At 34.8% G+C, this 15,021-nt stretch overlaps 1 protein-coding gene across 16 annotated transcripts in view; it reads right to left on the reverse strand.

Annotated features, from left to right (window-relative positions):
* Positions 1-15,021, reverse strand: part of PHKB (phosphorylase kinase regulatory subunit beta) — a 258,670-nt gene that overhangs the window by 177,926 nt on the left and 65,723 nt on the right. For all 16 annotated transcript variants that reach the window (XM_004457055.5, XM_058280056.2, XM_071209177.1 and 13 more), the window contains 2 exons: positions 14,381-14,461; positions 3,240-3,355 (listed from right to left, as the gene is read on the reverse strand). In XM_004457055.5, the coding sequence (XP_004457112.1) occupies positions 3,240-3,355; positions 14,381-14,461 (197 nt within the window). The remainder of the gene's footprint in view (positions 1-3,239; positions 3,356-14,380; positions 14,462-15,021) is intronic.

Raw genomic sequence — 15,021 nt, forward strand, 5'->3', positions numbered from 1 at the left:
GCCAGTCTTAAATGGTAAATCCATTCTAGCATTCCAATCTCTATAAGCCTTAGAATTCTTCCTCCTGCTGTATACCAGGGCACATTGGGCATCTCAACCTCAGACAAGCTAGGCAATCCTTTGGTGCTTCTTTAAGTCAGCCACCAGAACAAATTGTACGAGCCCCTTCTAACCCTTTCGGTTAAAACAATGAATGCAGAATTTCTGCTTAGTGGCCCCTTATCAATAAATTCAGCCTGATCCAATGTTATATTCCTCCCACCATTGTCCCATACCCTTAGTATCCATTCCCACACATATTCCCCTGATTTCTGTCTATAAATTAGAAAACTCATTAAGTTCTTTTAAAGTACAGCATATTTTCTCATGGGTCACACTTTTGTATTTTGCCTTTGGGGGCTTGTTGTGATTTGAGTCTAGTAATAGGTCTAAAAGATAAGAGGGGTGGTGGGGATAGGTAAGGAGAATTATTAGAAAGGCCTGACAAGCTACAGACTTCAGGGCATTCCTTTGCACTTTCATCTGGTGAGACAGGAATAATCCCTTAAGGCAGGGGTTGAAGGCAGATTCTTCAGGGCAGGATGGAGTTTGGGCAGTGCATGCTGGAGTTTGGCTGGTACCCACCTCCGGTCTGGAAGGAAGTCAGGATTCCCTGGGGCAGGCTGGAGACTGGGTGACAAGGTGACAAATATGGTCTCCACAGTGCAGGCCATCACAAGTTTATCTGGCCAAGTCTCAGCAGAATTTAGGGTTCCAATGTCCCCACCAATATTACCATCATCCCATATGTTTCCAACCCAATTCTCAGGGTTCCACTCTTTTCCAATCAATGCCTTTACTTTAACAGCGAACACCCTGCAAGGTTAAGATTTCAGTTTTCTTTGTAACTCAGCTACTAGTACAATGAGAGTCTGAGTCTGTTTTCAGAGATCTCAAGTCTGAGCTACGGGAAACAAGATTTTCTTTCAGAACACACATAGAAACTGTCACATCACTCATGTGGCATTTAAGTTACAAATTTTAAGGCTTTAGCTCATCTCTTTCTTTTATAACTGTATATAGAGTTATCTAGGAGAAGCCGGCCAACATCATGGTACCTTTTGACTCTACTAAACTTTTAAATTGTTGAAAACACTCTCACCCAGATCCTTGCCCTTTATAAGCATGGAAGTAGGCGAATCCAGTGACAATATTTTGCGTATCTCCACTGCCAACTCACACCAGGGACTGTTAGTGGCCTCTTCATTATTGCAAAGGGAGTTATTAATATCCTTGATTCCAATTAGAGAAGAGAGCTAACTGCAAAACTCCCAGAACCACTTCAGAAATACCATGTTTAAGATTCTGTTCCTCAAGAACCACTCCTGGTACCAAGCTGTTATTAGTCAGGGTTCTCTAGGGAAACAGAATGAACAAGCGATATTTGTAAATAGTATGAGATTTTATAAAATACTCTCACATGTCCTTGGGGATGTACAAGCTCAGATTCTGCAGGCAGGTTGCAAACCAGGGAATCCAATGAAAGTCTGATGAAGGTTCTTTTTAAGTTCCTGGGAGACACTGGCTGTCCAAAGACAACCTGGGAAATTCTCTCCAAATGATAAAATTATTTACCCTAATAAGGCATTTGACTGATTTGATAAAACGTCAATCATTACTGATAGCAATCTCCTTTGTTGATCACAGATGTAATCAGCCATCTATGCAGTAAATTCACTGACACTAAAGTCCATAAATGTCTTTGCATTACAATTAACCCAGTGCTTGCTTGATCAAACTGGGAACAATTACCTGGCTGAGCTGAAACATTAGCCTAGCCATTATTCAATACCATAAAGTGGCAATTCTGAAAATCAGATTCTCAACCCTCCCCAGGGTTTGCTGTTGCTGATTTTTATTGCAATACCCAGTTTTATTCCAAGGCTTTTTTATTAGAAGGTACCAGGGATTCAACCCAGGACCTTGTACATGGGAAGCAGATGTTCAACCACTGAGCTACATCTGCTCCCCAATGAGAGCTATTTTATTCATTTGTTCGTTTTGTTTTAAGGAGGTACCAGAGATCGAACCTGGGACCTCATACATGGGAAGCAGGTGCTCAGCCACTTGAACTATACCTGCTCCCCTATTCTGAGGCTTTTTGATGTGCCTTTTGTTTGGCCCAGGTTGCAAGGGCTGGATCATCTGCCTTTAATATTTTGAATGACTGCCCTCTGCCTTGCTGCTTCTTCACCCATGGAGAGTTCCAAATATGGTGCAATAAGGCAAGACCTTGTTCTTATTTCTTAAGGACAAGTCAAAACAAATAACTCTAACTCTTTAGGAACAAAGTCCACCCTGCTCTCTCTGACATCAGGAACCCACACTGGAACGTTGGCTACTGTCTTCAAGACTCCCACTGAGCCAGGGAAGAAAAGGTTAGAGCAGGGATAAGTGAGGACACCACAAAGCTCTCATATCCATTTAGGTCACTTTTTTCCTTTTATTTATTTTTCCTGATTAAGCATTTACTTGGTTATTGTAAATCCAGGGTTCCAATAAAGGAGATTTTGATAGTTTATCTCAGGTGGTTTTGTGTGTGTGTGTGTTTTGTATAGGGATGGGTCCCTGGAGTTCTCTAACTCAACCATTTTTTCTGACACTACCTGAGTTACATTTTATATTTAAAAGATCATCTTCCAGGCATAAAATTAGATATTTGAGAGGAGCAATCAGTTACTAAAGCTATTTCCTTATTTTTAAGAAATAAAGAAACTTCACAAACTATTAACATCAGTCACCAACTATTCAAGCTCACCAAATAACAGCCCCCGATGCTAATCATACTCTTAGAGATAACACTTAAGAATACTGGAAACTGTGCTTAGAATAAAAATCAGGTGTCTAACATGGGAGGGAATTGTATATGTAAGGCACACCAAACAGGTTTTGGAAAATGTAATGCATCAAAGAAAATGACTTGTTGAAGCAGATGAGCCAAACAATGGATTTATGATGAAACTGATATTGGGAGTCTGGGAAAGACTACCTGCTCCTTTCCTTGCAACTGTTTTTGCTTTCTGAAAACTGGTTCTTTAGCTTTAATTTTATGTGAATTTCATCTGCATCATAAGTAGAAATACAAATTGGTTGAAAATTAACATAGAAACCATAGATCCAATCTCATGCTTTGATTTTCTATTCATATTCAAATTACAAACATTTAAATAAAGAGAAACACTCAGAAATCAGCAAATTACCTTGAATGTAGTTCTGTGCTGCCATTATTATATTTGCTTCCTCGTTCCCAGATACCAAAGTCAGGCACACGGTAAACTCTTTCTACACAAAATACAAGGTTTTGAATGAAAGAAACCTAAAAGAAAAGAAATGAAACGTAAGAACACATGTAATAACAAGACCGTTATTTACTTGGATATTGTAAATCTAATATATCAGCGAATAAAATTAGGTATCATTTGAAAATCCAAACCTATATTTTCTTTTCAACTTATTTTAACATGTTGAAATTCTTAGGATTTTCACATTACTATGAGTATTCTGCTATACCTGGTTTTTCTAACACGAAGCCTAAAGTAAGGACCTAATATTGTATATTACAGAAGTAAAATTTAAATGCTCAGTATTCATCAACAGTAATTCTTCAGTGACATATCTCTTCAGAGTTTCTGAGGGTTGTGTAGCTAAAAGATATAGAGTGCTGTTTTAATACTGGATAATAATATTTATAATCTGAAATGCTCATATGAAATGTTAAATAAATCTAAAACTTTGAAGACAAAAAGTTATTTTTCTGTCATACAAAGTCCCATGTTGGATCAATCTGGAGTTTGCAGTTTCTTCATTCTCCTGGAATCTAATCTTCTATGATTTCTTTAGCTACAGTTATCTTTCATTATAAACTGGAAGCTCACAGTTGGTAATGGATTCCAAGTTATAGACTAGGATTCAAAGCTTTCACATAAAGATTCCAGACATTTGATTCCATTTATAATATTAAGAGTAACTATGGATATAAAGGCAGTGGCCACCAGAGATTCTGAGGAATGGGCAAAGAAAGAACAGGTATAATATAGGGGCATTTTCGGGACACTGGATTGTCCTATATGACATTGCAGGGATGGATACAGGCCATTGTATATTTTGTCATAACTTATAAAATTGTGCAGAGCAGGTGTAGACTAAAATGTAAACTGTAATCCACAGTTAGTACCAATGCTTCAATATGTGTTCATCAATTACGTATTAATAACAAATATACCACACTAACGAGGGATGTTGTTGATATGGGAAGGTGTGGGAGGGGGAGAGAGTGGGGGATATGGGAATTCCTCATATTTTTTATGTAACATTTCTGTAATCTAAAGCTTCTTTAAAAGAAATAATAATAATAATAAAAAGTAACTGGAAAGCAAAGATTGTGATTGATCCTTATTTAATAAAGTCTTAAAGGCAATTTCTTAAGCGGGCTACATATGTGCACTTGGTTCAATATGGTAATCTGAATACATGCATCTTCCTCAGCTTCACAACATATCTCTAAAGTGGCAATACATATTTCCCTTCTCTCGTGCACACACATAAGTAACATAATGTATATACTTGTAAAAGTGAAACAAAACCAATACTGAAATCCCAGATAAGGTTCCATCAGTAGATCATAAATCTTGACAAATTACAGGAAGAGAGAACGCAGAAGGGACTGAACTTGTCAATAAATTGATCAGAGGAAACCAATGACTCCCAAAATGGTCCTCCCGTGTTTTCTAGGGCCTCCAAAAAAATTTTAAAGCTGATATGTTGATATTCCAAAATATTTTTTAAATGCTTAAGGGCTGGGGCACTTGAAGGCCTGCCCTTCCCATTCTCCTTCCCGAAAGTGAAAATATTTGCCCTGAGGCTCCTAATTTAAGTGAAGGAAAGGTGCTAGGGTCTCAGAGAAATAGAACTCAACAAGAGTTAAATCTAGATGACCACAAACATATACCTACACCACTATATCTCCACCAACAAAGGAGCAGTATATACTTAGTTATCAAAATTTTTAAAACTTGCTTTGGAGTAACTTAGTACTTAGAGAAAAAGAGAACAGAGAATTTCCACATATCCCTCACCCAACTTTCCTTACTGTTAACATCTTACCTGTGATAAAATGATCAAAACCAGGAAACTGACATTGTTACAATACAATTAACTAAATTAAAAGTCATAATTGGAATTTCACTAGGTTTTATACTTAAATTCTTTTACTGTTTAGGAGCTTATAAAATATATCAAATTCCATTTAGTTGTTATGTCTTCCACACTGCATCCATGTTTTCATGACCTTAATAGTTTTGAAGAGTATTGATCAATTTGTTACATGTCCCATAGTTTCAATTTTTCAAATGTTTTCTCATGAATGCACTGAGGTTATGCATGTTTGGTGACAATGTGACCTTCCTGGTGCATCATATCATGGGGACCTGCTATGTCTTCTTATTAATGATGATGACTTGAACAAAAACTTGCGTTGACTTCTACTGGGGTTCTCCACTATTATTTTACAACCTTTTCCTTTGCAGCTAATAAATATCTAAAGGGTAATGCTTTGAGATTACACGAATTCTGTTTCTCCTCATAGTTTTGCTTATGAATTTTAACATCCATCAGTGGATCATGCCTACAGAAATTATTATTGAGGTTCTTGTCCAAGGCAGATTTTTCATTTTTCCCTTATTCTTCCTACATTAATTAGAATTCTATTGTAAATTCTTTTTTTTACCACATCATTGCTACAATGAACATTTAGTATGTCATTTAAAAAAGAGGTTCTCAAACACCATTTTAATATCATTTTACACACAGAGATAATATTTGTATAGTACATGGAGAGAACTGAACAAGACCATTTGCAGACAAAAGTTACCGGTGGCCTGGGAGGTTATAACCACCCCATGTTCCATGACCACTTTGTAGATAAGGGATTTTGCATACTTGTTACCTGTCTGTAGCACTGAAGCACGGAAACACAGATCTAGGATATATATCTGAGAGCTGAATTGCTAGATTTTCAATTTTAATAATTGTGGTCAAATTGATCTCCATAGCAGAAGTAAAAATATATGCAACTCCAAGTATACAGAATTCTCTGCTTTAGGGGGTGGCGGACTTGTCCCAGTGGTTAGGGCATCCGTCTACCACATGGGAGGTCTGCAGTTCAAACTCCAGGCCTCCTTGACCCATGTGGAGCTGGCCCATGTGCAGAGCTGATGAGCCCAAGGAGTGCCGTGCCACGCAGGGGTGTTCCCTGCGCAAGGAGTGCGCCCCATAAGGAGAGCCGCCCAGCGCGAAAGAAAGTACAGACTGCCCAGGAATGGTGCCGCACACATGGAGAGCTGACACAAGATGGCGCAACAAAAAAAAACACAGATTCCCGTGCCACTGACAACAACAGAAGCAGACAAAAAAGACGCAGCAAATAGACACAGAGAACAGACAACAGGGGTGGGGGGAAAGAGGAGAGAAATAAATAAATAAATCTTTAAAAAAAAAAAATTCTCTGCTTTACATTCTTTGCTAATATGCAGAATCAACAAACTCTTTTTACCAGTCTGGTGGGTGTGAAATGATACATCATTTGGGTTTTAATTTAAATTTTCCTAATTAGGTTCCTTAATTTCCTATAATGAAGTTTATTTTTATTGATTAATTGTAGCTTATTATATATTATATATACTTATTCTATTCCAGATGCATGTGCTGCAAATATCTTCTCTCAAGTAATGGTTTATCATTTGATCCTCTTTATTGTTGTATGTTTGTTGTTTTGATGAACAGACTTGTTATTTTAATGTGGTAAAAATGATCTTTTCTTATATTTTGCACTTACTGTGTCTTGTTGAGGAAAGCTTCCACTAAAATGGTATCAGAAAGATATTCTTCTGTATTTTTCTCTAAAATAGCAATTATCAAGGTGACCTCCAGGAACCTTTGGAGGATCACCAAACAATATTTTCACTTGCTTTTATAAACATTCACTGGAATTTTCCAGATGATACGTAATAATACAATAGGCAGAAGAATGCTTTTTAAATTAGGCATTAAAGAGATTTGCAAAAATGTAAACTGTTACTCTTTTCAGTAAATTATTTTGTTTGGAAAACATAGTTTTAAAAACAAATACGGTGTTTATGTTAACATGTCATAAGTTCATTTTTTAATGAATTAATTTTAAAGTGCCTTAGCTTTAATTTCTAAGACACAAAAAAATATAGGGGAAGCAGAAGTGGCTCAAGCAGTTGGGTGCCCACCTACCACACGGCAGGATCCTGGTTTGGTTCCCAGTGCCTTCTAAAGAAAACAAGCAAGACAGAAACCTGACACAATAGGCTGGCATGACAAGTTGATGTGACAGGCTGGCATGGCGAGGTGAAGCAACAACGTGATGCAACAAGGAAACACAATAAGAGACCCAACAAGCAGGGAGTGAAGGTGACTCAAGAAACTGAGCACCTCCCTCCCACATGGGAGGTCCCAGGTTCAGTTCCCTATGCCTCCTAAAAAAAAAGATGAGCACACAATGAACAGACATAGAGAGCAGACAGTGAGTACAAATAATGGGGCGGGAGGGAGGGAGAGGGGGTGATGGGGGGAGAAATAATGAAGAAAATAAGTCTTTAAGAATAGTGGGACACAGTTAATTAAAGAACCTACCCTACTGCTCTGAAAACAATAAATCAAACCTCCGTGTGTGTACATATAGTCTATTCAGTCTGTTTCTGGACTTCCAGTTTGTTCTACTTGCTGTTAACGTCTATTGCTACATCAATATCACACTGTTTAATTAATACTGATATATGGTAGGGGAGATTCCCTTCCTTCATTCCTTTAATTTCCTTTTTTAAAAAGGCCTTGCTATTTTTACTACATACTCTTCAAAATAAAGTTTAGAGTTACCTTGCCATGTCCCACAAAAATCCTATTGGGATTTTTACAGGAATTTTTTAATTGGAAATTAACATAGGGATAATTGGTATCTTGATAATATTAAGCCCTCCTGTGTATTGACATGATTTATATCTTTATAAGTATTTGGATCTTCTTTTTATGATAACACCAAAGGTTTATAATTTTCTCTTTCTGTTATCAGATTAATTTCTAGGTACCTTATAACAAATGGATTTTTTTACTTTAAATTATACTTATTTTCTAATGCATTTTTGCTAATCTGTAGACAGGTTATTGATTTCCTCATCAAGTTTTTGTATCCGCTATTGTGGTTGAATTTTATCTTGCCTTTTAACAGTTTAATTAAAGATTCACATGGAATTATTGTATAAAGAATAACAATCAATGCAAAGGACAACTCCATTTCAGTCGTTTCTGTCCTCATTCCTCATTTATTTTCTTCTTGCTTTCACTAGGTCATCTGTACAATATTAAATAGAAGTTGGTATAATTAATACCCTTTTCTTGACCTTGAACATAAAGAACATTTGACTATTAAATACCTTTGCTATACGTTTTTGCTGGATACTCTTTTATCAGATTAAGGAAATTCCATTCTACGACTGTATTATAAGAACACCTTTTCTGAATACTTTTGTTCATCTACTGAGATGTTCATATGGTTTTAATTCCATAACTTTTCTTCATTAATAGAACACTGATTTTTAACTTAACAAAGCTAGACAGCAACGCTGTTGGTCAAGGGACCAAGTTCTGGCCAATGAGAGTAAGCAGAAGTCATTAGGTAAGGTTTCTTTAAAAATCTGGACTTTTCCTCTTTCTCAATTTTTACTTAAAACTGTGGGCATGATACCTGGAGGAAGAGCAGCTATATTATGATTATCTGTATAAATGCCTTATGCTAAGGATGGCAGGGAGGGTAAGAGGAAGCTAGGTCCTTGATGACAATGATCAGTCACAGTTCTAGCCCAGTACTTCCAAATTCTAGAATTTGTGGGTGCTGACAATAAATCTCCTATTTGTTTAAGGTACTCTTTGTTGAATTTTCTACTATTTGTGTAACCAAATGCAATTTTTAATGATACGTTATCTATGATTCATTCACATTCTCATTCTCTACTCTCTCCCTCCTCTGCCTCTCAGCTGGAGCTGGTTGGTAAATTATTTAGTATTTTTTTTTGGTCTTTATTTATTTATTTTTGTCTTTATTTTTTTAATGTTACATTCAAAAAATATGAGGTCCCCATATACCCCCCACCCCCCTCCTCCCCCATAACAACAACTTCCTCCATCATCATGAGAGATTCACTGCACTTGGTGAATACATCTCTGTATTTAGTATTTTTACCTTCCCTGTCCACTCAATCAGAAGTATGTTTGTCATTCTCTACCATACAACATTATTTTTACATTTGCTGTATCCTATCTTTTCCCTATTTAGAAATTTGTGTTTTTATTACCAATATTACAAACTAATATATAAATTCCACAAGGTAGGGACATTGTTGGTATTCATCATAGTGTATCACTACAGGCTAGAATAGTAATTAGCACATTGTAGAAGATCTGTAAATATTTATTTGAATGAACCACTAAATGAAAAAGTAAACATGAAGAATGAAAAATGAGTGAACAATTAGTTGCCACTGGTCTGTCATGTTTTACCCCAGTCTAATAAAATTTATTGGGATTTCTCCATTTTATGAAATAGTAATTATATGTTCTTTAATGCTTTGGTAAAATTTGCCAATATATCTAGATGGGGCTGTTCTTTCATGGAGAAGATGAGGAGAAGGGGTAAGATTTTTGAATAATTTACTTTCTTCATGTATTCCTAAGAGGTTAAAAGCTGGTTCTATGAGAGCAAAATCCAATTTAGATATTGCAACATATTGTGATCTTGCAAAGGTGTGTTCTACCTGACAAAATCATATTGCTGGGTACATAATTTTCTCATTAGAGAAAGTTTAATATTTTTCCTCAGGAGCAAAAATGAAAGTAAGGTAAGAAACTTCAGTAAAGATCTATTTCATTTGTTATTTCTTTCTTAAGTCAGTTTAAGTTACTTATGCTTTTGCTAGAACATACTCCATTGTGAATAATTATAAAAATTGTCACATTTTCTTGTAGCATATTTTCTATCATTAAATGTCTGTCTTTTGAGGTTCTTTGCTTTTTATACTTAATATCATTTATTGGTTTAACTGTTCCTTGTCTGCTTGGGCAGTCTCACCCTAGGTTGATTTATGTATTAATTTCTGGAGAAACAGTTGTTGGTTTACTGACAATTTCTACTGTTTCACATTTTATTTAATTATTCCTATTTTCACCTTTATTATTTTCTTCCTTCTACTTGCTTTAGTTTACTAAGGTATTCCTTAACTTCTAAAATGGGTACTTAATTAATGAATTTTCTATCATAACCCTTTTCTAAGATGTGCATTCATGGCTAAAAATTTCCAATTAATAACATTTTAGACAAATGCTGTAAGTATTAATACTTAGTTTTCATTGTCATTCCACGCCTTTATTCAATTTTTTCTCATTTCTTCAAGCCCATAAAACAGAAATATGTGTGTATATGTATGTATATGTGTATATATATATTTATATATGCATAAACACGGCACTTAGAGGGCATCTGTTAGTTACATAGTTCTAATTTAATTTCAGCATGGTCAAAGAACTTAACCACTGATTCTTTCATACTCGTTTAGATATTTATAGAAACTTATTGAGACTTCTTTTTTCTTCTGGTCTCCTTGGTCTACCAGTTTCTCAGAGAAATGTGTTAGAAATACCCTATCTATGATTATGGATTCTTTCCATTAAAGCATTCTTTATGTATTTAGGGGCTACATTGTTAGGTGCATCTTCCCAGTAAACTGTTCCTTTGTTCATTAAGTAATTTCACTCTATATATCTTCACCCTAAATACATAGGGTAAAATCTAAACTACAGTAACAAGAAAAACCCTCAATACATTGGCATTTAAGGTATAATTGATTACTCTTAACTAAAATGTATGATTGGCACAGGATGGTGTGACAGATTAGTTCCATGAAGCCATTAAGACACCCAGCTTCCTTTCATTTATTCTTCTGAATTTCCCTATTGGGCAGGGGGCCGTGTAAGAGGATGGGGATTTATTTTTATTTTTCTGCACCAGACTCATGTTTTCCTCAATTCAGATAAATTCACAGTAATCACCTCTTTCAAAGAGGACCGCTCCACAGTTCTCTCTGTTCTCTTCTTTCTATGAAACATGTTAGATGATCTCACTCTATCTTTAGTTACTCAGATTCTTTCATATTTTCTACCTTTTTATATCTCTGTCCAGCATTATGGATAATACACACAGAAGTGCCTTCCAGTATGTAAATTCTTCAGTGCTGTCTAATCTACTCTTAGCATGTCTAATGAATTTTTAGTTCTTTATATTTTTCATTTCTAAAAATCACATTCATCTCTTTTTCAATACTTCATTTTTCTCATATTTTGTCTTTAAAATCATTTTCATATTTAAGAATTTAAACATTTTTATTTTAGAATCTCTTTCAGTTTGTTCTATTATCTCAAGTTTTTGGTGTGTAAACTTTCCTATTTAAGGTATCTGGGTATTCTTCATTTTGAATAATTTCCTCATGTGATTTATAATTATTTATTGGTAACTCATTTTTAGCAAAGGTTTCCATATGTTAAAATGTACCTAAGTTCCTATTTGCTGGATAGTAGGCAGAGATTTTCTTCTCACACTTCCAAAGAGGGAGCAGGTCTCACTTGCTCCCCACCTTGAATGGAACTAACATATTTTGCTCCTATGTGAGCATTAAAACTACATTCCCATGGGAGCAGATATAGCTCAAATGCTGAGCATGTGCTTCACATGAACAAGGTCTGGAGTTTGATCTCAGGCACCTCCTAAATAAAAACCAACCAAACAAAAACCACTACTGTCTCTAGTCCATAAGGCACATGGTAAACTGACTGCAAAATGACCTCAATACTTTCCCTTTCCCTTATCTACACCCTTTGAAACATGATTTTATGACTCTTTCCAACAAAAGCTGAGAGAGATGATTTGCTTTAGCAAGCAAAACGTGAGAGAAGTGATAGCATGCCAACTGTGACCACTGCTCTCAAGAGGCCTCACATTCTCTCTCTCAGATCCTATATCTACCATGAGAACAAGGCTAGCTCCCTGCCAAAGTATGAGAGACCAGCTGGAGTAGGGCTGTTTCTAGATCAGTCAATGCTATCATAATTAACTACCCCTGAAGCAACTTACCAATAACCACAAACTTCATGAGCAAGCCAAAAAATACTGATGCACATATTAAATCAGGATTTGAAAGGGGGAGAGTATTACACAAACTACAGATGTTAAAATAATAAAAGGATAATACTGAACAATTTTAGGCAAATGTTTTAATATTTTGACTGAAAGAAATTTTTTTATAAAATACAACCTAGCAAAACTAACAAAAATTATATAGTAAATGAGTAGAAAAAGGTAGTTAAGATTATTAAAACAAGTACTTTATATACCAACTACTTCTTTGAATCTCCCTCAAAATCATGATCTGGGAGAGAAAACTTGAGTTTAATTTTAAAAATACATACTACAGCTGAAAGGAACAAAGTAAGGGAAAATCATGTTTACTGAATTCAATAATATTTCAATTTTTTTAATTTTAAAAGGTACAGGTAAGTAAAATGGCAACACTCAATTTGCTTAAAAATTACTATAAAGATACTAAGATGCCAAGTTACCTCAGACAAAAGCAAATACCTAAGAAGAAATAAGACTCTGGAAAATTAGGTGACTTCATCGCAAACATGACATAGCTGTGCTATCTACTACGCATTAATTAAAAATAAAAGCAAATACAAAATGAGGAAGGGAAATCAAAATATTAAGCTTGTAAATTTGGACTTTCAAAGTATTCTTTATGACTTATAGCTCTGGGCTTTAGGAAAATCCTTCTTCGATTTTTTATTTTATTTATTTATTTTTGTTATTGTTTTTCTTTACTGAAAAATCTCTTCCTTATAAAAGTATTATGAATCTGCAGAAAATGAAATTTTTCCACAAAAAGCAAGAAAATATTATCTTAAAGAAAAAATGAAATTTCATTGTTATATTATTTTTTGTGGGATTTCTTCATTTTAAAATAAATTGAGTTTCTCCAGAACTGTTCCTGAATGATTTCATCCTTATTTCTTTTGTTCAACTTTTTGAAACTGTATTTATAAAAAATGATAATACCATGTAATAGTTCATTATTTTATCACCCCTCTCCAACAAATGTAACCATTAGTAAATAGATTATAACCATTAGTAAACAGAAGAACCAATGTAGGTTAACTTTATACATAGGTGTAAATTTAATGTATACTTTGAGTTTCTCATCAGATAAAAGGGAAAGAAAATAATAATATCAGTGCAGAACTATTAAATTTTGACTCTTTCACAGTTATTTTTATTTCAAAGCCAGTATACATTTGACACAGCAATGCAGACTAAGTACTCATGAAACATAAAACACTACTGTGGAGAATGAAAGATGATAGAAAATGAATGTACACTGCTGTTTGTCTTTACGAATATATTCCCAAGCAAGAAGGTTCATGATGTCAAACATTAATGCTTAATATGCCCATAGCACCTTCGTGAGAGGAAGCATGGCTTTTAAGACAAGGTCCCCTCCTTAAGGAATTATAATGTGGGCACGAAGTTTACAAATATAAAAATATGATGATGAACTGCAAAAAAAAGAATGGCTTATTAAAAACCAAAAGCGATGAAAATGTAATTATGTCTTCCTTCCTTCTTCCCCTCCTTCCTCCCTTCTTCTCTCCCATCCTTTCATATGAACTTTGGAGATACTAATAGTTAAGAAACCAAACTGGATTAGGGAGGGGCCCTAATCCAACACTATGGGTGTTTTGAAAAGGAGATGAAATGTGGATAGATAGAGACAGAGGGAAAAATACCATGTGAAAACACCATGGCTTATCAGCAAGCCACAGCCAGGTCAAAAGATAAGAATAATACAATATGATAGCATACAAAATTCTTTTTACTTTTTAAATGATGGCTACTAAAAGCAATGAAGTAAAAAATGTAATAACTATAAGAATATCTGAAACTGCTACCTTACTTTCATTGTTACTTTCAGATCACATGAAAGAGCCCTCATAAGAATAAAGTTTTGTACCCTGTTATATACTTCATTGATTTCTTAAATTACATGCAGTGAAAATATATAATTTTTGACAAACATTCAATATCTGATGATATGACTAAGAATAATCCATTCTTTCTTAAATCAAACATAAGATTTTAAAAATGAAAAAAGTAAAAGGACATACTAAAGGATATTTTAAGAAATGAATTTTAGGACTGAAGAATTTCGGTCAATAGTACCTCATCAGTGTTGTAGATAATCTGAAGTCCTGAGGAAATCATTTCCACCAGGTAAAGGAGATAGAGTGCCACTGCATTTATCTGAAAACAAATAACAACATTAAAAGGTTAAAGAAACAAACAAAATATTATGTTATGAAGTGGTTGCCTAGGGCTGGGGAATTGGGAAGAAATGGACAATTACTGCTAATAGGTACAAAGTATCTTTCTGGACAATAAAAATGTTCTAAAATTGACTGTGGTAATGATTGTACAAATTGTACTAAAAATCACTGAATTGCACACTTTAATTGGTGAATTGTAGGTTATATGTAATCTTTCTCAATAAAGTTATATTGAAATAAAAAGAGAAGGAAAGAAGGAGGGATAGAAAAAGGGAGTAAAAATTTTCATTTAGCCAGGAAATTATGAGTTAAAAACAAATAGAAAGCAAGATAAGATGTACATATGTTCCCATACACTTCTGACTCAGAAGATAATTATCCTTTAATTGCCTTTGTAGCTTCTGTTATCTTTGACTCTCCTCAAACCCTTACTGAATGCCTGATGGAACGTTGAGGCAGAAAATTATCAGTGTCCAGAAGGCCATGGGGAAAGCAGCAATGGGTCGCCAGGGGCCTTGCACTGCTGGCAGCTTTCTC

The sequence above is a fragment of the Dasypus novemcinctus genome, chromosome 18 (genome assembly GCF_030445035.2).
Source record: "Dasypus novemcinctus isolate mDasNov1 chromosome 18, mDasNov1.1.hap2, whole genome shotgun sequence".
Taxonomy (NCBI): domain Eukaryota; kingdom Metazoa; phylum Chordata; class Mammalia; order Cingulata; family Dasypodidae; genus Dasypus; species Dasypus novemcinctus.